The sequence below is a fragment of the Eleginops maclovinus genome, chromosome 1 (genome assembly GCF_036324505.1).
Source record: "Eleginops maclovinus isolate JMC-PN-2008 ecotype Puerto Natales chromosome 1, JC_Emac_rtc_rv5, whole genome shotgun sequence".
In the NCBI taxonomy this organism is placed as follows: Eukaryota; Metazoa; Chordata; class Actinopteri; order Perciformes; family Eleginopidae; genus Eleginops; species Eleginops maclovinus.
This window is the reverse complement of record NC_086349.1, coordinates 28,276,126-28,296,519: the sequence shown is the minus strand read 5'-3', so window position 1 is coordinate 28,296,519 and position 20,394 is coordinate 28,276,126. Positions and strand designations below refer to the sequence as shown.

Genomic DNA, 20,394 nt, shown 5'->3' with positions numbered 1-20,394 from the left:
GCAGGGACAGTTATACTGGGACAGCAGGGTATTATACTGGGACAGCAGGGACAGTTATACTGGGACAGCAGGGAAGTTATACTGGGACAGCAGGGACAGTTATACTGGGACAGCAGGGTATTATACTGGGACAGCAGGGACAGTTATACTGGGACATATAAAGAGAAATAAAGAATGGTCCTTCACTGGTCCCGCAGCGGGGACAGCTTGTAGCTGAAGAGATACAGCAGGTTGGAAGGCATCAGCGTGTGAATATAAGGGGGAAAACGTCGGGTTACAGCTCTCTGTCCCTCCCCAGGCTCTGGCAGGAAGTACCAGCTGTATGCTCTTCACACGAGCAAGTCCTGCAACATCCTGAGCAAACACACGGCGCTGGTTCCCATCGACCTGGACACCAACGAGTTCCTGCACACATGCATCGAATACACTAACGCAGGTGAGTCCTGGACGTCTTTGAGCCGTCCTGTACACTTATTCCAGCTCAAACTAAAGGGATCTTCTTTCTGTTTCCAGGGGGGGGTCTGAAGAGGGGCTCCCGGTCCAGCTCTCACTCTGGCAGCAGGAAGAACCGGGGCTACTCCGTGGGGCTAGGCCGCTCGCAGTCCGGAGGCGTCTCTGAGGACGCCGAGGAATTCCAACTCAACAGTACGTCCAGTTTAATATTCAGTTCACACATTCACACTCTGCCCCCCAGGGACAAAAAGAGGAAAGGAAAGCTGAGATTAATTCTTATTCTGTGTCTCAGATGGAGAGGATGGAGGGTCTCCATGCAGCACGCCCTCCTCCGCCGGCTGGGAGCGCTGCAGCTTCACCGAGGGTACGGAGACTCTTCGTTATATCAGTTTATCAACAGGGTCCCATCGAGGACAGAGCGCCTGCAAACCAGAAGGACTGTTACATGGCAGGACACACTAACATGTCTCTCTCTGTCTCTGGGTTTGTCTCTGTCGCTGTCTTTGTCCCTGTCTCTGTCGCTGTCTTTGTCTCTGTCTCTGTCTTGTCTTGTCTTGTCTGTCTTTGTCTTTGTCTTTGTCTCTGTTTGTGTGTCTTCAGTCTCCCAGAGGAGTCCCTCCGTCACCTCCGACCAATCACAGAAGTCAGTGGAAAGCATCTTTTCTGCCAGGTGGGTTTTAAACTGTCCTCCTATCAGCCAGTTCTTCAGAGGCGAACGTTTGACCCGTCCTCTGGGCCCAGCCCGACAGTCAGGTATTTCAGAGGGAGTTTAGAGTGTCCTGTTGGTGGACGGAGGGTAAGAGTATGCTTCACAGCTGTGACAGTGTTGTGTTCTTCATGCTGTCCCCCCCCCCCCCCTCCATCAGATTGGCTCTCAGCAGGACTCGCCTCCTGACTCGAGCGGCCAAAGGCTTCATGTGTCGATCGCACAGCAAGTCCGGAGACTCGATGGGAGAGAGCGACAACGAGAACAAAGACTACATTCCTCTGGTGAGGACCTGTAGTCCTGAGGACGCTCTGCAGGCTCATCTGGACCGGATGTGTCTGGAGAGGTTTAAGTGATACGCCTTAGACCTAGTTGATATTTTATGACTTGTTACCAATTTAGGTTGGTTTGGTTTCCTGGGGCACACATTAAAGCAGAATAAATAAAAACACTAATCAAGACAAAATAAATGATAAGCAATCACCGGAACAGAACGACTCCATCTCACATGACTTTATATTTACCATGTTCTTGAGGGTTCCCTTTGAGACCACCTGTGGATGCGGTTCTCACCGGCGAACCATTACTGCACAAACAAACTGCTCCAGAGTTACAACACGCTAATGTGCATGGAGACAATAAGCCGCAGCACTTTGATAAGATGTGTCCTGTTTTCTCAGATATAATATGAAGATAACGGAAAGGTCAGGGTCGGATAAAGGCAAACAATAAGTTACATGTTTGCTAAGACTCAAGAGAACATTTGGGTTTTTATAAAGTTGTGTTTCTTGTATTTTCTGGAGGACAAAGAGACCCAGAGAGGTGCAGAAACACATGCACTGTAGTAAATATCATCTGGCCACCAAACTAACCTCAGCATTCACCTTATAGATCACTATTTATTTTCTCCAAAAGTGACCATGCACCGTTGGGGTCTGATGTGAGTGACAGAAACTCAAAATCTGATAAAAAGCAAACAGTGGATTGTCTCTCTCACAGAGCACAGGTTGACTGACTCACGGCCCCAGATTCCTCTAACGACAGTTCTGTTCTGCTCCAGAGTAACAGAGAGAGAGACAGCATGCACAGAACCAGGAAGAAGTGCAGCTGAGGAACCATCATATCTACCCCTGAGCGCTTCCTGCTGTGACACGTCAACATGTCCTCTGTGAGAAAGGCCTCTTCCTCCAGCTACAAAATAAATGTCCAGTTGTGGAGAGCCCTGTGTGAAGCTCCTGGACCTTGAGCTGATTACCTGGTACTCCACACCAGGCTCATGTTTTATTCATGGCTGCTCAGATCCAAAGGACAGAAGCATCCTGCAGGAATGACCTGAATAATAACGCTCTCCTTCTTTAAGAACAACCAGCGGCTGATTGGAGCAGGAAGTGGCCAGTAACCAGGAACAATAGACCGTTGAACATCATGCACTCAATAATCAGACCTCACCTTGTGTGTTTGCATGAATACAAATAAATATAAAGTCATTAACAGAAGAGATTGGGTTTAAAGGTGTACTTTATAACAATACTGCATCCATTGTAATATTCCTACAACAAACTTTCATTTTCTTTATTGCACTTTTTTATTTCTTCCTTTATTTTGATGGTGCGTTGCTGGAGGAGACTTTTCATGGCCAACACAATGCTGTAGCTCCTGTGCTTCAGACAATGAAGCCTCTGCATTAAACCACATATAACTCTCAGCTATAGAAAGCATTGTTTGAGATTAGATTCAACCTCAGTGTCTTTGCACAAAGTACCACGACAACGCACTGCAGTTAGCATCTAGCCAGAGCACAGTTATTCCTCATATAACAAATATATACATCAGTATTTCCACAGTGGACAGCACGAGGCAGTAAACACATCAGGTATAAATAAGACGGTTCAGAACAAACAGGAATATATTATGGACTACATCGATGTCTGTCTCCTGTCTCCTTTGTGCAGGTGTTGCTGCAGTTAGCCAGCGGCGCGTTTCCTCTGGACGCCGCGCTGTGTTACGCTATTAGCGTTCCCATGGAGAAGCTGAAGTGGACGTCTCCGTTCATCAGCCATCGCAGCAGTCTGGCCCCCCCTTCGCTGTCCAGCAGCCGTCGGACCGACAGCGTCGAGGACAGACCCTCGTGTGACGGAGAACCAGAATTCAGCCCGCTTTATTTCCCCCCGTCATCAGGGAGTCTCTGCACCGCTGCAGAGCCCCAGTCGACCCTTCACTCCCAGACAGACAGCGGGCGGGGCTCTGGGTCGGGGGTCGTGGACACATCGTCCCCGAGGAGGCTTGATCCAGAGAGCCTGGTGTGGGGCACGGCGGTGGCACTCGCCTGGCTGGAGCACAGCTCGGCCAGTCACTTCATCGAGTGGGAGCTAACTGCCGCTAAGGCAAGCACGTGGCTGAGTGCGCAAGAAATCCCAGAAGGCCGAGACTTAGCGTCCGTCAAGGCCGCCGCCAACCAGCTGTTCATCATACTCAGACACTGGGATGAGAACCTGCAGCTCAACATGCTCTGCTACCATCCCAGCAGCGTGTGAGACCGCTGGACACCAGGGTTGCGGTGGAATTCTCCACAAATCAGCTCCCATCATCCTTTCCAAACAGTGTTCCTCAACCTGTGAGAACCGCTGACGCTTCCTCTTCTGATTTGTGAACCGTGTTGAACGTTCAAAACAAAGCACTTTGGGAAGTCGGGCTATGAGTTGTAAAATCTCCTTCCTCCTTTCCTAAAGCAAGCTCCAGTGTTTCCTAAACTCTGAGATTATAAAGGAAGTGTTTATCCACAGAATCAAACAGCCCCTATCATGGCTGCCTTCACGCCCTTAGCAACCTCGCTCAGTAAAAGTGATAATTCAACCGCAACCCTGCCCTTGCTCGTGATACTATGCTAACGGACGCTAGCTGTTTGTCCTCTGGAGTCTGATCCGCCGCTGTGAACAGTGTGTATCTTCTTCTGGTCGTGTGCTGGTTCTTCAAACATATCACAGGCTGTTCGGTTTCTGTAGCTGGATCCCCGTTAGCATCGGATCCAAACCCTTCATTGTCGAGGAGCGTCAGTGTTAGCCTGTAGCATGCGGGACTGATCTGTCACCACGTGGATGTTCTGAGGAGATTGTATCGTGCAAACATCCGGGTGCTTGCTAGCCGTCCTGCCTGTCTTTTCTAAAGCCGGTCGTTCTTAATATTTGCCATTTCTGCAGGTTTATCATAGCAGACAGAAGAATATGCAAAAAGCTAAAGAAAATATACGTTACGTTTTGTGGCTTTAATGGAAATCAACGAACGTGTTTCCGCCAGCGTGTGTTTAGTGTGTGTTTAGTTTGTGTTTAGTTTGTGTTTAGTTCATGCTTTTGACTCAGCAGACCGGCCTTAAAGTCGAGATGATCATGCATTAGTTTTGAATGTAAAGAGTAGGGAGGTGCTTCTCTGGTAGTGGAGATTTAGCCTCTTAAAGGTCAGACGGGTCGTGCCAAAAAAACTAAATCTTAAACCCTGAAACTGCTGCGTCCTAACCCAGTCAACCCGCTCTGACTGAAAGAGAGCGAACAGACAAACTCTGTAGAGAATCCTGATAAAACACAGTAATACCTACACTCAGAGGACAGTGTAAAATGTTATGAATGTCACTTGGACACCAAACTTACCCCAAGATTCACCGTGGATTTCACCATGCAATGTGGTCCAACAATATTAGTGAGGTAAACTCAACATCTGGCTTCATTTTGATTTCTTTTTTATAATTGATAGAAAAGCAAACAGTGAATAATGTTTTCAGAGCTCAGGACTTCTCACAGGTTCCTCTAACGCTGGTTCTGTTCAGCTCCAGAGTAACAGAGTGAGACAGCATGCACAGAACCAGGAAGAACAGCAGCTGTTACAAGCATTGTTTTAGGTCAGTTGTTTTTCTTTTGCAAAATGTGTTTGATAAAAAAAGTATCACAGCAGAAACCTTAGTTTCCTCCCGCCAAAACAGAGAACCAATGAGACTCAACGCCACCATGTGAAATAATGGCTGTTTTGTGATTTGTTTGGGGATGTAGGCTCAGACTCTGGTTTATATTTCTGCAAATGCAAAACTAGAATCAGAGGATCCTTCGCTCAGTCACCACCGTGTTACTTACATTGTGAATATTGAAGTAAAATACATTTATTTAAGGTTGTGATATTCCAATATAGCAAATCCTTAGTTTGCCAGTAGCTTGTAGTGAACGTACAAACAGACTTAGTAAGGGATGGTTTGGGAGTTCAGTGCTGCCACGCTAACTGCTACCGTAAGTGCCTCACTAAGGTTAAAGTCAGCAGAATATAACGACCCGTCCACTGCAGCTTATCCTCGACTTATTCCCAAATATACAGTAGGTAGTACGTGTCTTTCTGAAATCTTTACGTGTTGATTTCTCTGTTTCTTATTCCATCAGTGTTGCTTTACTCAGGTATTTATTATTTGTTCCACTTGAGTTGTGTACTGCATGATCACAGACGTTACAATGAAAATGTTTAAAGACTGAAGTGTTGGTGCAGTAGTATCTTGCTGTCTGAATTACAGTAGATGTCATTCAGTAATATGTTGTGCTGTAATGCAGTAGTAGGTGCAGCTGTTATTGTTATAAACTGTATTTTTTATGTCCTGGGTCGGTCGTACAGTGCAGTGTCACTTGCTGTTTGTGCCTTTATAAAAGATTGTGACTGTTTGAGGCCCATGAAGCTTCGGTAGTGTCCAAATAACTGTCCATGATGCGAGGGTGCATGTAATAAAAGAACTACCACAAATGTAAAAGTTATATATCTATCATTGCTTCACTGCTAACACCAAGGGGTACCTCAGGGATCAGAGCTGGGGCCATTTTCTTTGTCCCTTTTCGTGCGATTATCTGCACACAACATTTCTGCTACTGTTCTATGCTGATGACACCCTGCTCTATATATCCAAATGCAGAAAACAATTGAGGCAGGAATATAGAACCAAAAGCTAAAGCTGTTTAGACACAAAAGGACAGAAGGCCCAGACAAGGGAAACATTTTGGTGGTCAACAGACATCAAAATGCAACATCCCAGACATCTTCCATCAGGAGAAACCTCAGCTTCAAAAAGGATGCATATATAGAATCACACATCAGAACTCATGCAGGAACATCTGCAGCAGCTCTTCAACTCATGCAGGAACATCTGCAGCAGCTCTTCAACTCATGCAGGAACATCTGCAGCAGCTCTTCAACTCATGCAGCATCTAGAGAACATTCAGCAGAGGAAACATGAGCAGTTTACTGAAAGCTGCAGAAACCAAACGCTGCAAGAAGCTCCAACACAACGGAGACCAGGGGACACTAAAGAGAGACGCACACAGCTGGAGACCAGGGGACACTAAAGAGAGACGCACACAGCTGGAGACCAGGGGACACTAAAGAGAGACGCACACAACGGAGACCAGGGGACACTAAAGAGAGACGCACACAGCTGGAGACCAGGGGACACTAAAGAGAGACGCACACAGCTGGAGACCAGGGGACACTAAAGAGAGACGCACACAGCTGGAGACCAGGGGACACTAAAGAGAGACGCACACAACGGAGACCAGGGGACACTAAAGAGAGACGCACACAGCTGGAGACCAGGGGACACTAAAGAGAGACGCACACAGCTGGAGACCAGGGGACACTAAAGAGAGACGCACACAGCTGGAGACCAGGGGACACTGAAGAGAGACGCACACAGCTGGAGACCAGGGGACACTAAAGAGAGACGCACACAGCTGGAGACCAGGGGACACTAAAGAGAGACGCACACAGCTGGAGACCAGGGGACACTGGAGAGAGACGCACACAGCTGGAGACCAGGGGACACTGAAGAGAGACGCACACAGCTGGAGACCAGGGGACACTGAAGAGAGATGCACACAGCTGGAGACCAGGGGACACTGAAGAGAGACGCACACAGCTGGAGACCAGGGGACACTGAAGAGAGACGCACACAGCTGGAGACCAGGGGACACTAAAGAGATACGCACACAGCTGGAGACCAGGGGACACTGAAGAGAGACGCACACAGCTGGAGACCAGGGGACACTAATGAGAGACGCACACAACTGGGACCGGAGCGCTGGGTGACGTTCAGGAAATGTTGTTGAAATGTTTTCATGGCTCCTTCTGATGTCACTGAAGGTCTGACACACACTTCCAGTTCTAAAACAGACTCACTCTGCCCACAGAGACAGTCGAGCTTTATGATCCTGAATAAAGTGTCACATGTATGTCCTCTAGTGTGTATCTCACAGCGAGCTTTATTATTCCACCTGCTCAGTGTTCGATGTTAAAGTGACGAGCCGCTCGTAAGGAACGGGACTCATGAAGAACACGAGTCCTTCTATTCCGAGAGGCGGTCATCAGGACGCTGCGCTCTGATCAACAGTTACAACAGCACATGCAGAGATATTGGGGGTGGGGGGGCGAGACATTACAATGCTGCTAAAAACGCACGCACGCACGTGCACGCACGCACACACACCGAGTAAATTACCTGAGGAGAGCTGAAGCGTCTCCTGTTGCTAAGAGACTGAAAGGCAGGTTTGCTCTGCGTCAACAATGTTCAAACTGATGGAAACAGAACTTCACAGTACAGTTCTCCCTAAATCTTCTCAGCTGTAGAGATTTCTGTCTCTTTTCTCCCGGAACACAGTGACATCACTGCGGAACACTCACGCTCCCATTGGCCGGCGCTCCAACATATTGTACGTGATAGGCTAACAGAGCCGGCCAGCTAACCAATCAGAGCAGACTGGGCTCTGGTTTCAGACAGAGGGTGAACAGAGGTGAAAAGACCCTTCGACAGAATGGGACCGAAACACATGAGAACAGAGTAGAAATCCTGACCCGGTTATTAAAGATGATCGTGGTGCCAGTGGGGGGCGCAGACACACATGGAAAAGGTTCCCCAAATGATATCTTCCAAACTTGAATTGCATTTTAAAGAACAAAGTGTTGTCTTCAGATAAACACGGAAAAACATTTTCAGAAAACCATTCATATTTCTGATATGAAGAGATTTGATTTCTATCAGAGGCAGATACCCCCCCCCCACCCCCACCCCCAGGCTCTAATCCGTCCTGCAGGTTAATGTGCACATCAGTAACTCCAGGGACGAACAGCAGGTCTGACTGTCCTGGAGGACGGGGCAATAAATACATCTGGTTATTAACAGTTCCCATGGAAACCAGCTCCGCTTCCTGTTTCCAACACTGTCTGTGAAGAGAGCTGCAGGAAAACCACGCAAACAAGGTCTTCAGTTCGCCTCAGAGCTAAGTCTCTACAATAAGCCCTTCAATATGATGATTTATAAGGGCTTTATCATGACCGTTTATTACAATCAGCCACTAACCAGCTGTTAATGTATGAATACAGTTTGGACCTGAACTGACTCTAAATATTTAAAATACTAATTCAAGTCTAAAGCAGCGTAACTAGGAGCTCATCCAATATATGGACTCAGGATGTCCTCACCTCCTGTCCCTGGTCTAGAGGTCAACGGTTTCCTGGATGTGTTCTTGGTTGTTATTCTGAAATAAGCTGAAGAGGTTTAACATTTTCTTCTACCACATAAAATAAGTCAGTAAATAACCCACTGGTGGATTTTAAGAGAGCCTAAATGAGACAACTAAACATCATCACGCCCAACATTAGCCGCCTTTAGCTTAGCGGTGGTGAAGTCATGTGACCGTGCTGTAGTTCCTTTATAGCCCAACATTAGCCGCCTTTAGCTTAGCGGTGGTGAAGTCATGTGACCGTGCTGCAGTTCCTTTATAGCCCAACATTAGCCTCCTTTAGCTTAGCGGTGGTGAAGTCATGTGACCGTGCTGCAGTTCCTTTATAGCCCAACATTAGCCGCCTTTAGCTTAGCGGTGGTGAAGTCATGTGACCGTGCTGTAGTTCCTTTATAGCCCAACATTAGCCTCCTTTAGCTTAGCGGTGGTGACCTGAAGTCATGTGACTGTGCTGTAGTTCCTTTATAGCCCAACATTAGCCTCCTTTAGCTTAGCGTGAAGTCATGTGACCGTGCTGTAGTTCCTTTATAGCCCAACGTTAGCCTCCTTTAGCTTAGCGGTGGTGAAGTCATGTGACCGTGCTGTAGTTCCTTTATAGCCCAACGTTAGCTCTTCAGAAATCATAACAAGGTGTTAGCATGTGGAGGTTGTCCTGCTGAATTAAATGTTTGTTTGACAAAGAGAATATCTTCTGACATAATCCAAAATCACATGGAGGAATCTCATTGGACCAGGGAGGTTACCTTTGAGGCTAATAATATATATTGGACCCCCCCTCAGCTCCATCAAAGTGGTATTCGTTGTTATTGCATTATCAGAGAGCATTGTGGGAAATGTGTCTCTTAGCTGCAGTTGTTGGAGAGTAAAGGCAGAAAATGGAGAGTATTTTTGAGAGGTGAGAAGGGAATCAGCTGGCCGTGTTTGATGCTGCACGTTTCCATGGAGACACCCTCCCCCCAAGCTTGAACACAAAGAAATACACACTCTACAGGTGATGCATTCACAGACAGTCAGTAAACTACAGGTGAGGCGTACACCTGAACATCAGCAGGAGAGGACTCTTTAAAGTAGAGACTCTACATACTGATATACACCTGAACATCAGCAGGAGAGGACTCTTTAAAGTAGAGACACTACATACTGATATACACCTGAACATCAGCAGGAGAGGACTCTTTAAAGTAGAGACACTACATACTGATATACACCTGAACATCAGCAGGAGAGGACTCTTTAAAGTAGAGACACTACATACTGATATACACCTGAACATCAGCAGGAGAGGACTCTTTAAAGTAGAGACTCTACATACTGATATACACCTGAACATCAGCAGGAGAGGACTCTTTAAAGTAGAGACTCTACATACTGATATACACCTGAACATCAGCAGGAGAGGACTCTTTAAAGTAGAGACTCTACATACTGATATACACCTGAACATCAGCAGGAGAGGACTCTTTAAAGTAGAGACTCTACATACTGATATACACCTGAACATCAGCAGGAGAGGACTCTTTAAAGTAGAGACTCTACATACTGATATACACCTGAACATCAGCAGGAGAGGACTCTTTAAAGTAGAGACTCTACATACTGATATACACCTGAACATCAGCAGGAGAGGACTCTTTAAAGAAGAGACTCTACATACTGATATACACCTGAACATCAGCAGGAGAGGACTCTTTAAAGTAGAGACGCTACATACTGATATACACCTGAACATCAGCAGGAGAGGACTCTTTAAAGTAGAGACTCTACATACTGATATACACCTGAACATCAGCAGGAGAGGACTCTTTAAAGTAGAGACTCTACATACTGATATACACCTGAACATCAGCAGGAGAGGACTCTTTAAAGTAGAGACTCTACATACTGATATACACCTGAACATCAGCAGGAGAGGACTCTTTAAAGTAGAGACACTACATACTGATATACACCTGAACATCAGCAGGAGAGGACTCTTTAAAGTAGAGACACTACATACTGATATACACCTGAACATCAGCAGGAGAGGACTCTTTAAAGTAGAGACACTACATACTGATATACACCTGAACATCAGCAGGAGAGGACTCTTTAAAGTAGAGACTCTACATACTGATATACACCTGAACATCAGCAGGAGAGGACTCTTTAAAGTAGAGACTCTACATACTGATATACACCTGAACATCAGCAGGAGAGGACTCTTTAAAGTAGAGACACTACATACTGATATACACCTGAACATCAGCAGGAGAGGACTCTTTAAAGTAGAGACACTACATACTGATATATACCTGAACATCAGCAGGAGAGGACTCTTTAAAGTAGAGACTCTACATACTGATATACTCCTGAACATCAGCAGGAGAGGACTCTTTAAAGTAGAGACGCTACATACTGATATACACCTGAACATCAGCAGGAGAGGACTCTTTAAAGTAGAGACAAACTGAGCATTTCGGAGACACAGCTTTTAAATAAACAGCTTCTGTTTGACTCAGTAATCAGCAACAGGTGGAGACAGTTGCCTTCATCAGGTGTGAGTGAATGACTGGCAGGCGCTGCCCCCTGCTGGCAGACTCCTCTCACTGCGTCCTGTTTTACACAAAGAAGGAGAGACAGATTTACATTTCAAACCTCTTTATTAATCCTTCAGCTGCAGGCCTGCGGAGGAGAGGGTCAGCCTGCTGCTCTCCCCCAATATAACAAACAACCCCCACCTTTTTATTACAAATACAAGTCTATGAAGAGTTCCCAAACTAAATCCACGTGCCGTTCCCCAATAGCATCAGAAGTTATTCCTAATAAGAAAAGGTGAAGGCTGAGGGCGGGACCTCCTGATAGAGCGGCCCTTCAACAGATCCTCATGTGTCCCTGCTGCAAAGAGGGCCAGTGAACACACAGTTATATACACACAGGAAATAAGAATACAGAGGGTAATTCGAATAACTCTGAGGTGAGATCTTCCAGCCTTCCATCTGCAGGTTGTTTCTGATGAAGGCTGATTCTGATTTACACCGTGAGCATCAAATGTATACAGAGGGGCACCACCCTCTGGATGGGGGGGTATTAGCTGTTGTAGAGGGGCACCACCCTCTGGATGGGGGCCCTGCAGATGGGGCACTGGGGAGGCTGCTGCAGGAGGGCGTAGCAGGGGCTGCAGCAACAGACGTGTCCGCAGTGCAGGAAGACGAGGCTGCGCTGGCGGCTGAAGCACACGGAGCAGCTGTCGGGCGCCGCCTCCTGCAGCTGCACCTGCTGTATGCTGCCCTTCTGCAGCAGCAGGAAGTCCTGCATCAGGCTGCGCTGCCTCCGCCTCTCACGGTGCAGACGGCAGCGCCTCCACAGCAGTAGCAGCAGCGTGGCAGCGGCAGCGGCTGCGCAAACGGCGGTGAGGATCCTCCAGCGCCGCAGGCCTGCGCTGCGCCGCTGCAGCAGGGAGGCGTAGTCGCAGCGGGACAGGAAGTACTGCAGGCCCTGTTTGGGCGGCTGCAGGCGCAGCAGGTTGTTATCCAGCACCAGCTCGCCCACCCCCGTCACGCTGTCTCCGACCCGCAGCATCTCCTCACTCTCCGTGATGCCGCGCGGCCGCTCCCCGCTCAGGAAGTGTCCGAGGACGTTGGACAGCGTCTGCGCGGCGGGGTGGAAACTCTCGTACACCGTCTCAAGCTGCAGCTCCGCCGCCTCCAGGGGGCGCAGCACCCGCACCGAGACGCCTCCGTCAGGGGAGCAGAGGGAGAACGGCACGGTGTTGGTGCGCTGGTGCAGCAGCTTCTCCGTGTTGTTCCTGAAAACAGCACCGGGTCAGGAGGAACATATTCAACATCCATCAATAATCAGAAAGGATTCATCAAGTCCCCACTGTCTGATCTGACCCTTTACAGAATGTGGGGGTCCGGAAGAGGATTAGGTCCAAGGGTTAGGGTTCTCTAAATATGCATCGAGTCATAGATGGAAGATGTTCAGCAGACTAACCGTCTGAACATTAAGAGTCTCTCTGGGTCTTTCGATAGAAAATGACTCAAAATGTATTCAAAGTCTTGATCCACAACATTTCCCAGAATGCTTTATTCCTGCATGCAATACATTTCCTCTGTGGATCGGACTCTAGATGATTTGGTTTGCAGAGATCTTTGTGGGTCTATACACCCCCCCTTCCCTCACCAGAGGTGTGTGGTTCGGTTCCACACCATCTTCTCCTCCCTCAGCGTTAACCTCTCGATGACGCCTCCGCAGTGCTCCACAAACTGACTGTTCAGAGTCTGTTTCACCGAGCGCACCGCTCCTGCTCACCAACGCATGCATCAAGACAAAGTACAGATGTCAGAATTTATGAAAAAGTTTATATTTTGACATTTAAATTAAAAACCCCATAATTCTGACATTGACGGAGTGAGTAAGGACTGCTGATCAGGGCTGCAGTTCTCTGCGGTTTAGTTCATGCTTTGTAAAGTGAAGCTCCTCACCCTCGATGACGGCGTACGGGACACAGCGACCCGGAGTCTCAGAGAGCAGCCTCACCAGGTCCTGGTCCAGGGACAGCTTCTGAGCCCCCTGAGGAATCACACAGGAAGCATGAACCTCATGCAGCAGGAAGTCCCCCCCCACAGAACCTCATGCAGTAAGAAGTCCCCCCCCGGAGAACCTCATACAGCAGGACGTCCCCCCCCACAGAACCTCATGCAGCAGGACGTCCCCCCCACAGAACCTCATGCAGCAGGACCTCCCCCCCACAGAACCTCATGCAGGAGGACATCCCCCCCACAGAACCTCATGCAGCAGGAAGGCCCCCCCACAGAACCTCATGCAGCAGGAAGTCCCCCCCACAGAACCTCATGCAGCAGGAAGTCCCCCCCACAGAACTTCATGCAGCAGGACGTCCCCCCCACAGAACCTCATGCAGCAGGACGTCCCCCCCCACAGAACCTCATGCAGCAGGAAGTCCCCCCACAGAACCTCATGCAGCAGGACATCCCCCCCACAGAACCTCATGCAGCAGGAAGTCCCCCCCACAGAACCTCATGCAGTAGGACATCCCCCCCACAGAACCTCATGCAGTAGGACATCCCCCCCACAGAACCTCATGCAGCAGGACATCCCCCCCACAGAACCTCATGCAGCAGGAAGTCCCCCCCACAGAACCTCATGCAGTAGGACGTCCCCCCCACAGAACCTCATGCAGCAGGACATCCCCCCCACAGAACCTCATGCAGCAGGAAGTCCCCCCCACAGAACCTCATGCAGTAGGACATCCCCCCCACAGAACCTCATGCAGCAGGAAGTCCCCCCCACAGAACCTCATGCAGTAGGACATCCCCCCCACAGAACCTCATGCAGCAGGAAGTCCCCCCCACAGAACCTCATGCAGCAGGAAGTCCCCCCCACAGAACCTCATGCAGCAGGAAGGCCCCCCCACAGAACCTCATGCAGCAGGAAGGCCCCCCCACAGAACCTCATGCAGCAGGAAGGCCCCCCCACAGAACCTCATGCAGCAGGAAGTCCCCCCCACAGAACCTCATGCAGCAGGAAGTCCCCCCCACAGAACCTCATGCAGCAGGAAGGCCCCCCCACAGAACCTCATGCAGCAGGAAGGCCCCCCCACAGAACCTCATGCAGCAGGAAGTCCCCCCCACAGAACCTCATGCAGCAGGAAGGCCCCCCCACAGAACCTCATGCAGCAGGAAGGCCCCCCCACAGAACCTCATGCAGCAGGAAGGCCCCCCCACAGAACCTCATGCAGCAGGAAGGCAACATGAACTGAGTGCAGTCCAGCAGCAGGACAGGAGGAGACACACCTTCAGCCTCTCCACCGCGCTGGCTCTCCTCCGATAGACAGAGTAGAAGACGGCCGTCAGTGCAGAGCTGGAGGCCAGCAGGAGGAGCTGAGGAGCAGAGGCACCTCCAGACTCCATCTGAGGAGACACATGCATGGATTCAGGATGAACCCTCTCCTTTTCAGGGGGGTTCAAACATAGTTCAAACAGCAAAGTAACAAAACAACAAGACAACAATCACAGCCCCTTCAGACAGAAGCACACAGCACGGAGTGCTAGCTGCAGTGAGAGAGAGTAAACAGTGAGAGGACCAGATCCATCTGAAACCGAGGCTACAGACTCATGTTTCTGTTTATAAGCTCTTTGATATCAGCTGAGACAGAAACACAGCTTTACCGACCCTGAAATCACAAGCTCAATCATGATAAAAAAAGGAAAGTGAAACTCACCTTTACCACAGTGCTCAGTGCTACCCGGGTACAGGTGCAGGGTGCTAGCAGCTGAGTCAGCTCCTATTAAAGAGACATTAATGATGCTGTGTTACAGAGAACGAGCTTCTACTGTCCAAACTACTGGATAGCCCGCTGACCAGGCTCTGTTTCTGACCTGCTTTTACTCACGTCTCCCCTGTCAACATCAACAGCGGATCCTTCAAAATAAAAGCTCTGGAAGTGTGGTTCTTCTTACGGGTTCTTGTCGGTTGTTAACCAGCGTTAAAGGTGCATCATCGCCCCCTGCTGTGCTGGAGTGTGGACCACAAATATCTACCCCCTAACTCTACAAAAAGCACGACATTCATATGATCACCTTTTCTTTTAGAAGAATACTCACCTCATACCAGAACATTCTATGATACATTCATAGAATAAAGGGCAAATACTGTACAAAAAGTATGTTCTGTATCAAGTGAAAAATGCGAGGAGAATAAAAAACAAGCTAATAGAATTACACGTGTCTAAAATACCCCCCTCTCCTCACCACCAGGTATCAGTGCAGCTTCTTTTACAGAGGGAGACATCATTAAAAATACTACGTCACTTAATAAAAGAACTTATACTATACTAATAAAACACAATGCAAACATTTAAAAAGGGACTGAGCACCGTCTGAAACACCCCCAGAGCACACTGAGAAACAAGAATCACCCCGAACAGATTGTGAGGATGTGACAGCATGAGGGAGGGGAGATGTAACAATGAAAGGCTTTTGTTTTGAAGACTTGCTTCTCATCTCAGACTTGTTTTTTGAAACACTGAATTCTTCTTTTATATTTCCTTTCTGCACACTCTGATTGCATCATGCTGTATTTCCTCTCAGGCGTTCAAATCAAACCAGAAAATCATGCACTGTTCAGCTGAAACTGTCCGGATGGTCTCTCATGCACAGGTACGTTTAGGGGATTTAGTCTCTTTATCTTCTACAACATGTCTTTAAACATACTAAACCTCCAGAGTCCTCATCCAGGAGTATTGATTCCTTCCTTTGGTTCACTGTGCAGGAGCAGGTCTCCATTAATGACCTTTATTATGAGCTGAATCCATATCCTGCAGAATGCAGACGAGCTGCTCTGATTGGATTACATGCACACAGTGCCCCCCCTCCCAACACCCCGAGGGCCGAGGGGATCTGATGTCAGTCTCTGCAGGATTTCCTCTTCCAGTAGACTGAGGAGACTGTGTGTGCACGTGTCTGCAGGTGTGTGTGTGTATGTGTGTGTGTGTGTGTGTGTGTGTGTGTGTACGGTGTGTAGGTGTGTGCTATGGGAGCAGATAAATGCATGTCTGAGATGTGTGTGTGTGTGTGTGTGTGTGTGTGTGTGTGTGTGTGTGTGTGTGTGTGTGTGTGTGTGTGTGTGTGTGTGTGTGTGTTGGGGGGGTTCTGGCGCTGTGCAGACTCAGACTAATTGATTTGAGGAGCACATAGAATCTGAAAGAGGGAGCAGCTGATAATGAGGAGGAGGAGGAGGAGGAGGAGGAAGAGAAGGAAGAGGAGGATGAGGAGGAGGAGGAGGCGGAGAAGGAATTGGGATTTTAAAAAAGTTGACATTTACTAAAGACTCCAGAAAGATTTCCGCTTTACGAAAACAGTGAACATTTTGAAGAAACAGTTGGAAAATGTGATCTGGAGCACATATCTGAACTTTGAAGGAAAGAAAATTGAGACAAAAAGTGTGACATTTTATTAGAGCCACATGAAGTTAGTAAGAATATTGAAAAGATATTGGGATATTTTTAGAAGTCGCAATTTTTAGGAAACACATCTAGAAAAATTCCAGAAATTTGAAAAAAAGTCTGATCTTTTAGGAAAAAAGTGATAATTGTGAAGAAATTGTCGGAAATTCAAATTTGGAGAAAGAATTCTGAAATTTGAAAATAAAATTGGTAGAGAAAAAGTTCAAATCTTTTGAAATATTCACACTTAAAGTATTAGCCTGCAGAACAGTACAGCGTCCAGACTGTAGACAGTAGCTTCATTGCCTCGTTTCAAGAGTCATTACACTGTAGAATATAAATCAGGTTTCAGTTTCAGAGTCTTTATCGTTATTCGAGGTGACTAATGTGTTCCTCTAGATGGGAGTACAGACTGTTGTAGCTCTTGAAATAATCAGTAATGTGACTCTGATGGAAATGAGAATATATTTATACAATCAGTGTGTGTGTGTGTGTGTGTGTGTGTGTGTGTGTGTGTGTGTGTGTGTGTGTGTGTGTGTGTGTGTGTGTGTGTGTGTGTGTGTGTGTGTGTGTGAGGACAGATTGTGTCAGCTTCCAGAACATGCACAGTGCATCAGCAGACTGCACAGATGTGTGGGAGAGTTGGAAGATGGACATCGCCCCGGATAGGGGGACAGGCAGCCCCCTCACAGCATCTGCATCTAGCATCGTGTGTTTCTGTGATCGAACAAACCTTTTACTTCCTCCTGCTCAATCTCTCCCTCCTCAGTCACACAGAGAGCAGTAACTCAGCGCAGCCTCGGTGAGTTACACTCTGGTACGGAGCCACTTGGAAGCAAAACAAAAAGCGAGGGGAGGGGGGTTCACTCTGATCAGGCTGCATGATGCAGACAGAGAGGAGGAGGAGGAGGAGGAGGAGGAGGAGGAGGAGGAGGAGGAGGAGCGAAAAGCAGAGAGCCCTCAGTCTCTGCTCAGTGTTCAGTGCAGCAGCTACTCTTCCTCTCCTCTCGTCCTCCTCTCATCTCCTCTTCCTCCCCCTCACAGCGAGAGTCGGTGGCCGTGGAGCGGCTCTCTCTCCCCCGTCATGCTGCCCTGGAGGAGGAACAAGTTTGTCCTGGTGGAGGAGGATGCAAGCACTAAAGGGAAGAGCTTCAGCTACAGCTCCATCCTGTCCTCGCTGCTGCGCTCCTGCCCCGACCTGCTGCCCGCCGCCCCCCCACCCTGGGTGGGCAGCTTCTTCCACAGCAAGCGGCAGAAGGTGGAGCTGAACAAGGAGGAGCCAGTGTACACCGTGAGATACCTGGGCAGCGTGGTCACCATCACGGCGAAGGGCGAGGGCTGCACCCAGGAGGCGGTGGCCAGGATCTGGACGAGGAGTAACTTCGGGGAGCAGAGCGTGAAGATGCGTCTGAGCGTCGGTCCTCAGGGCCTCCGCATGAGCGCCGACAAGGCAGGAAAGAAGAAGCCGGTTCACTTGTACTCACTGAGCCGCATCACCCACTGTGCCGCCGACCCAGCCCGGCCCAAGATCCTGGCCTGGGTGTACCGGCACCAGGTGAAGAACATGGCGGTAGTGCTGCGCTGCCACGCCGTACTGCTCAGCCGGCCGGAGAAGGCGGCAGACGTCGCCTGCAGCCTCTACAGGAACGCCACCTCCGCCTTCAGCGAGTTCAAGCGGCTGAAGCGGCAGAGCGACCATCGGCACGTCCAGCAGCAGCTGCTGGGTGGAGGGGGCGCCGTGCCGCTCATGCCTATCCGCAGGATCCTGAATGGGCAGTGCCACTACAGGCCGCCGGCCGACAGCCTGGGGAGCATCACCCGGCTCTGCTCCATCACCGAGGAGGAGGAGGAGGAGGAGGAGGAGGAGGAGGAGGAGGAGGAGGAGGAGGAGGAGGAGCGGGAGAGGCAGGTGTTCACTACCAGCACCGACCCCACCCAGCTCCTCTCCCAGCTGGACCTCGGGGACATCGCCCGGCTGGAGCAGTGCCAGATCAACTTTGTGAGCGACAACAACAACAACACGTTTACCTTCATCACCTCGCTGGTGTGAGAGACTCCTCCTCCTCCTCCTCTCCTGACGTGACCTTCTCCTATAAGGAACTCCTCTCAGGATGTAACCTCAAAGTTTTCAAACCCCGCTGCAGAAGGACATGCGCAGAATATTTCTGAAGCTGTTGGATCTGCAGTTTATGCGGCGGCGTGTTGACCTGCAGCAGTTGTGTGTTGATGCTTGTTGACCTGCAGCAGCTGCATGTTGACCAGTTGCGTGTTGACCTGCAGCAGCCGCATGTTGACCAGTCGCGTGTTGACCTGCAGCAGCTGTGTGTTGATGTGTGTCGACTTGCAGCAGCTGCATGTTGACCAGTTGCGTGTTGACCTGCAGCAGCCGCATGTTGACCAGTCGCGTGTTGACCTGCAGCAGCTGCGTGTTGATGCGTGTCGACTTGCAGCAGTTGCATGTTGACCTGCAGCTGCTGCGTGTGGACCTGCAGCAGTTGTGTGTTGATGCTTGTTGAACTGCAGCAGCAGTGTGTTGACCAGTTCCGTGTTGATGCGTGCAGACCTGCAGCAGCTGTGTGTTGATGCTTGTTGAACTGCAGCAGCAGCGTGTTGGCCAGTTGCGTGTTGACCTGCAGCAGCTGCGTGTTGATGCGTGTCGACTTGCAGCAGTTGGATGTTGAGCTGCAGCAGCTGCGTGTTGATGCGTGCAGACCTGCAGCAGCTGTGTGTTGATGCTTGTTGAACTGCAGCAGCAGTGTGTTGACCAGTTGCGTGTTGACCTGCAGCAGCTGCGTGTTGATGCGTGTCGACTTGCAGCAGCCGCATGTTGACCTGCAGCAGCTGCATGTTGACCTGCAGCAGCAGCAGCGTGTTGATGCGTGTTACACTGCAGCAGCTGCGTGTTGACCTGCAGCAGCAGCGTGTTGATGCGTGTTACACTGCAGCAGCTGCGTGTTGACCTGCAGCAGGTGCGTGTTGATGCGTGTTGACCTGCAGCAGCTGCATGTTGACCTGCAGCAGCTGCGTGTTGATGCGTGTCGACTTGCAACAGCCGCATGTTGACTTGCAGCAGCTGCGTGTTGACCTGCAGCAGCAGCAGCGTGTTGATGCGTGTTACACTGCAGCAGCTGCGTGTTGACCTGCAGCAGCAGCAGCGTGTTGATGCGTGTTACACTGCAGCAGCTGCGTGTTGACCTGCAGCAGGTGCGTGTTGATGCGTGTTGACCTGCAGCAGCTGCATGTTGACCAGTGGCGTGTTGACCTGCAGCAGCCGCATGTTGACCAGCTGCGTGTTGACCTGCAGCAGGTGCGTGTTGATGCATGTTGACCTGCAGCAGCTGCATGTTGACCAGTGGCGTGTTGACCTGCAGCAGCCGCATGTTGACCAGCTGCGTGTTGACCTGCAGCAGGTGCGTGTTGATGCATGTTGACCTGCAGCAGCTGCATGTTGACCAGTGGCGTGTTGACCTGCAGCAGCTGCATGTTGACCAATTGCGTGTTGCCCTGCATCAGCTACGCGTTGCCCTGCAGCAGCTGCGTGTCACTGCATGTTGTCCTGCAGCAGCCGCATGTGGCCCTGCAGCAGTTGCGTGTTGCCCTGCATCAGCTACGTGTTGACCTGCAGCAGCTGCGTGTTTACAGAGCTGTGGATGTGACGGAAGCACAAAGGAGACGCAGGACGGGCCGCTCCTCTCTTTGTATTGGCATGTTATTAACGTGTTTGCCAGCAGGGACTTGTAATATTTTCAGGGAGGTTCTTT

At 49.6% G+C, this 20,394-nt stretch overlaps 3 protein-coding genes across 4 annotated transcripts in view; 2 read left to right on the top strand and 1 right to left on the bottom strand.

Annotated features, from left to right (window-relative positions):
- Positions 1–5,907, top strand: part of vwa5b1 (von Willebrand factor A domain containing 5B1) — a 28,155-nt gene extending 22,248 nt beyond the window's left edge. The window contains 6 exon segments of the mRNA XM_063883327.1: positions 299–436; positions 514–645; positions 746–817; positions 1,054–1,123; positions 1,320–1,443; positions 3,112–5,907. Coding sequence (XP_063739397.1) covers positions 299–436; positions 514–645; positions 746–817; positions 1,054–1,123; positions 1,320–1,443; positions 3,112–3,693 — 1,118 coding nt within the window. The 3' untranslated portion in view covers positions 3,694–5,907.
- A 5,410-nt stretch (positions 5,908–11,317) lies between these two features.
- Positions 11,318–15,149, bottom strand: mul1b (mitochondrial E3 ubiquitin protein ligase 1b). 2 transcript variants are annotated; one of them, XM_063884549.1, is made up of 6 exons: positions 15,069–15,149; positions 14,912–14,974; positions 14,484–14,600; positions 13,155–13,242; positions 12,853–12,973; positions 11,318–12,475 (listed from the first exon to the last, which is right to left on the bottom strand). In XM_063884549.1, the coding sequence occupies exons 3-6, from the start codon at positions 14,598–14,600 to the stop codon at positions 11,758–11,760; spliced, it is 1,044 nt and encodes a 347-aa protein (XP_063740619.1). In that variant the 5' UTR covers positions 14,912–14,974; positions 15,069–15,149; the 3' UTR covers positions 11,318–11,757. The 2 variants fall into 2 exon arrangements, with proteins under 2 accessions (XP_063740619.1, XP_063741378.1); XM_063885308.1 differs by having other exon boundaries at positions 15,083–15,136.
- A 2,481-nt stretch (positions 15,150–17,630) lies between these two features.
- fam43b (family with sequence similarity 43 member B) lies at positions 17,631–19,561 on the top strand. Its single transcript, XM_063891990.1, has one exon. It carries the CDS (start codon positions 17,718–17,720, stop codon positions 18,681–18,683), a length of 966 nt encoding a protein of 321 aa, XP_063748060.1. The 5' UTR covers positions 17,631–17,717; the 3' UTR covers positions 18,684–19,561.
- Positions 19,562–20,394: the final 833 nt, after the last annotated feature.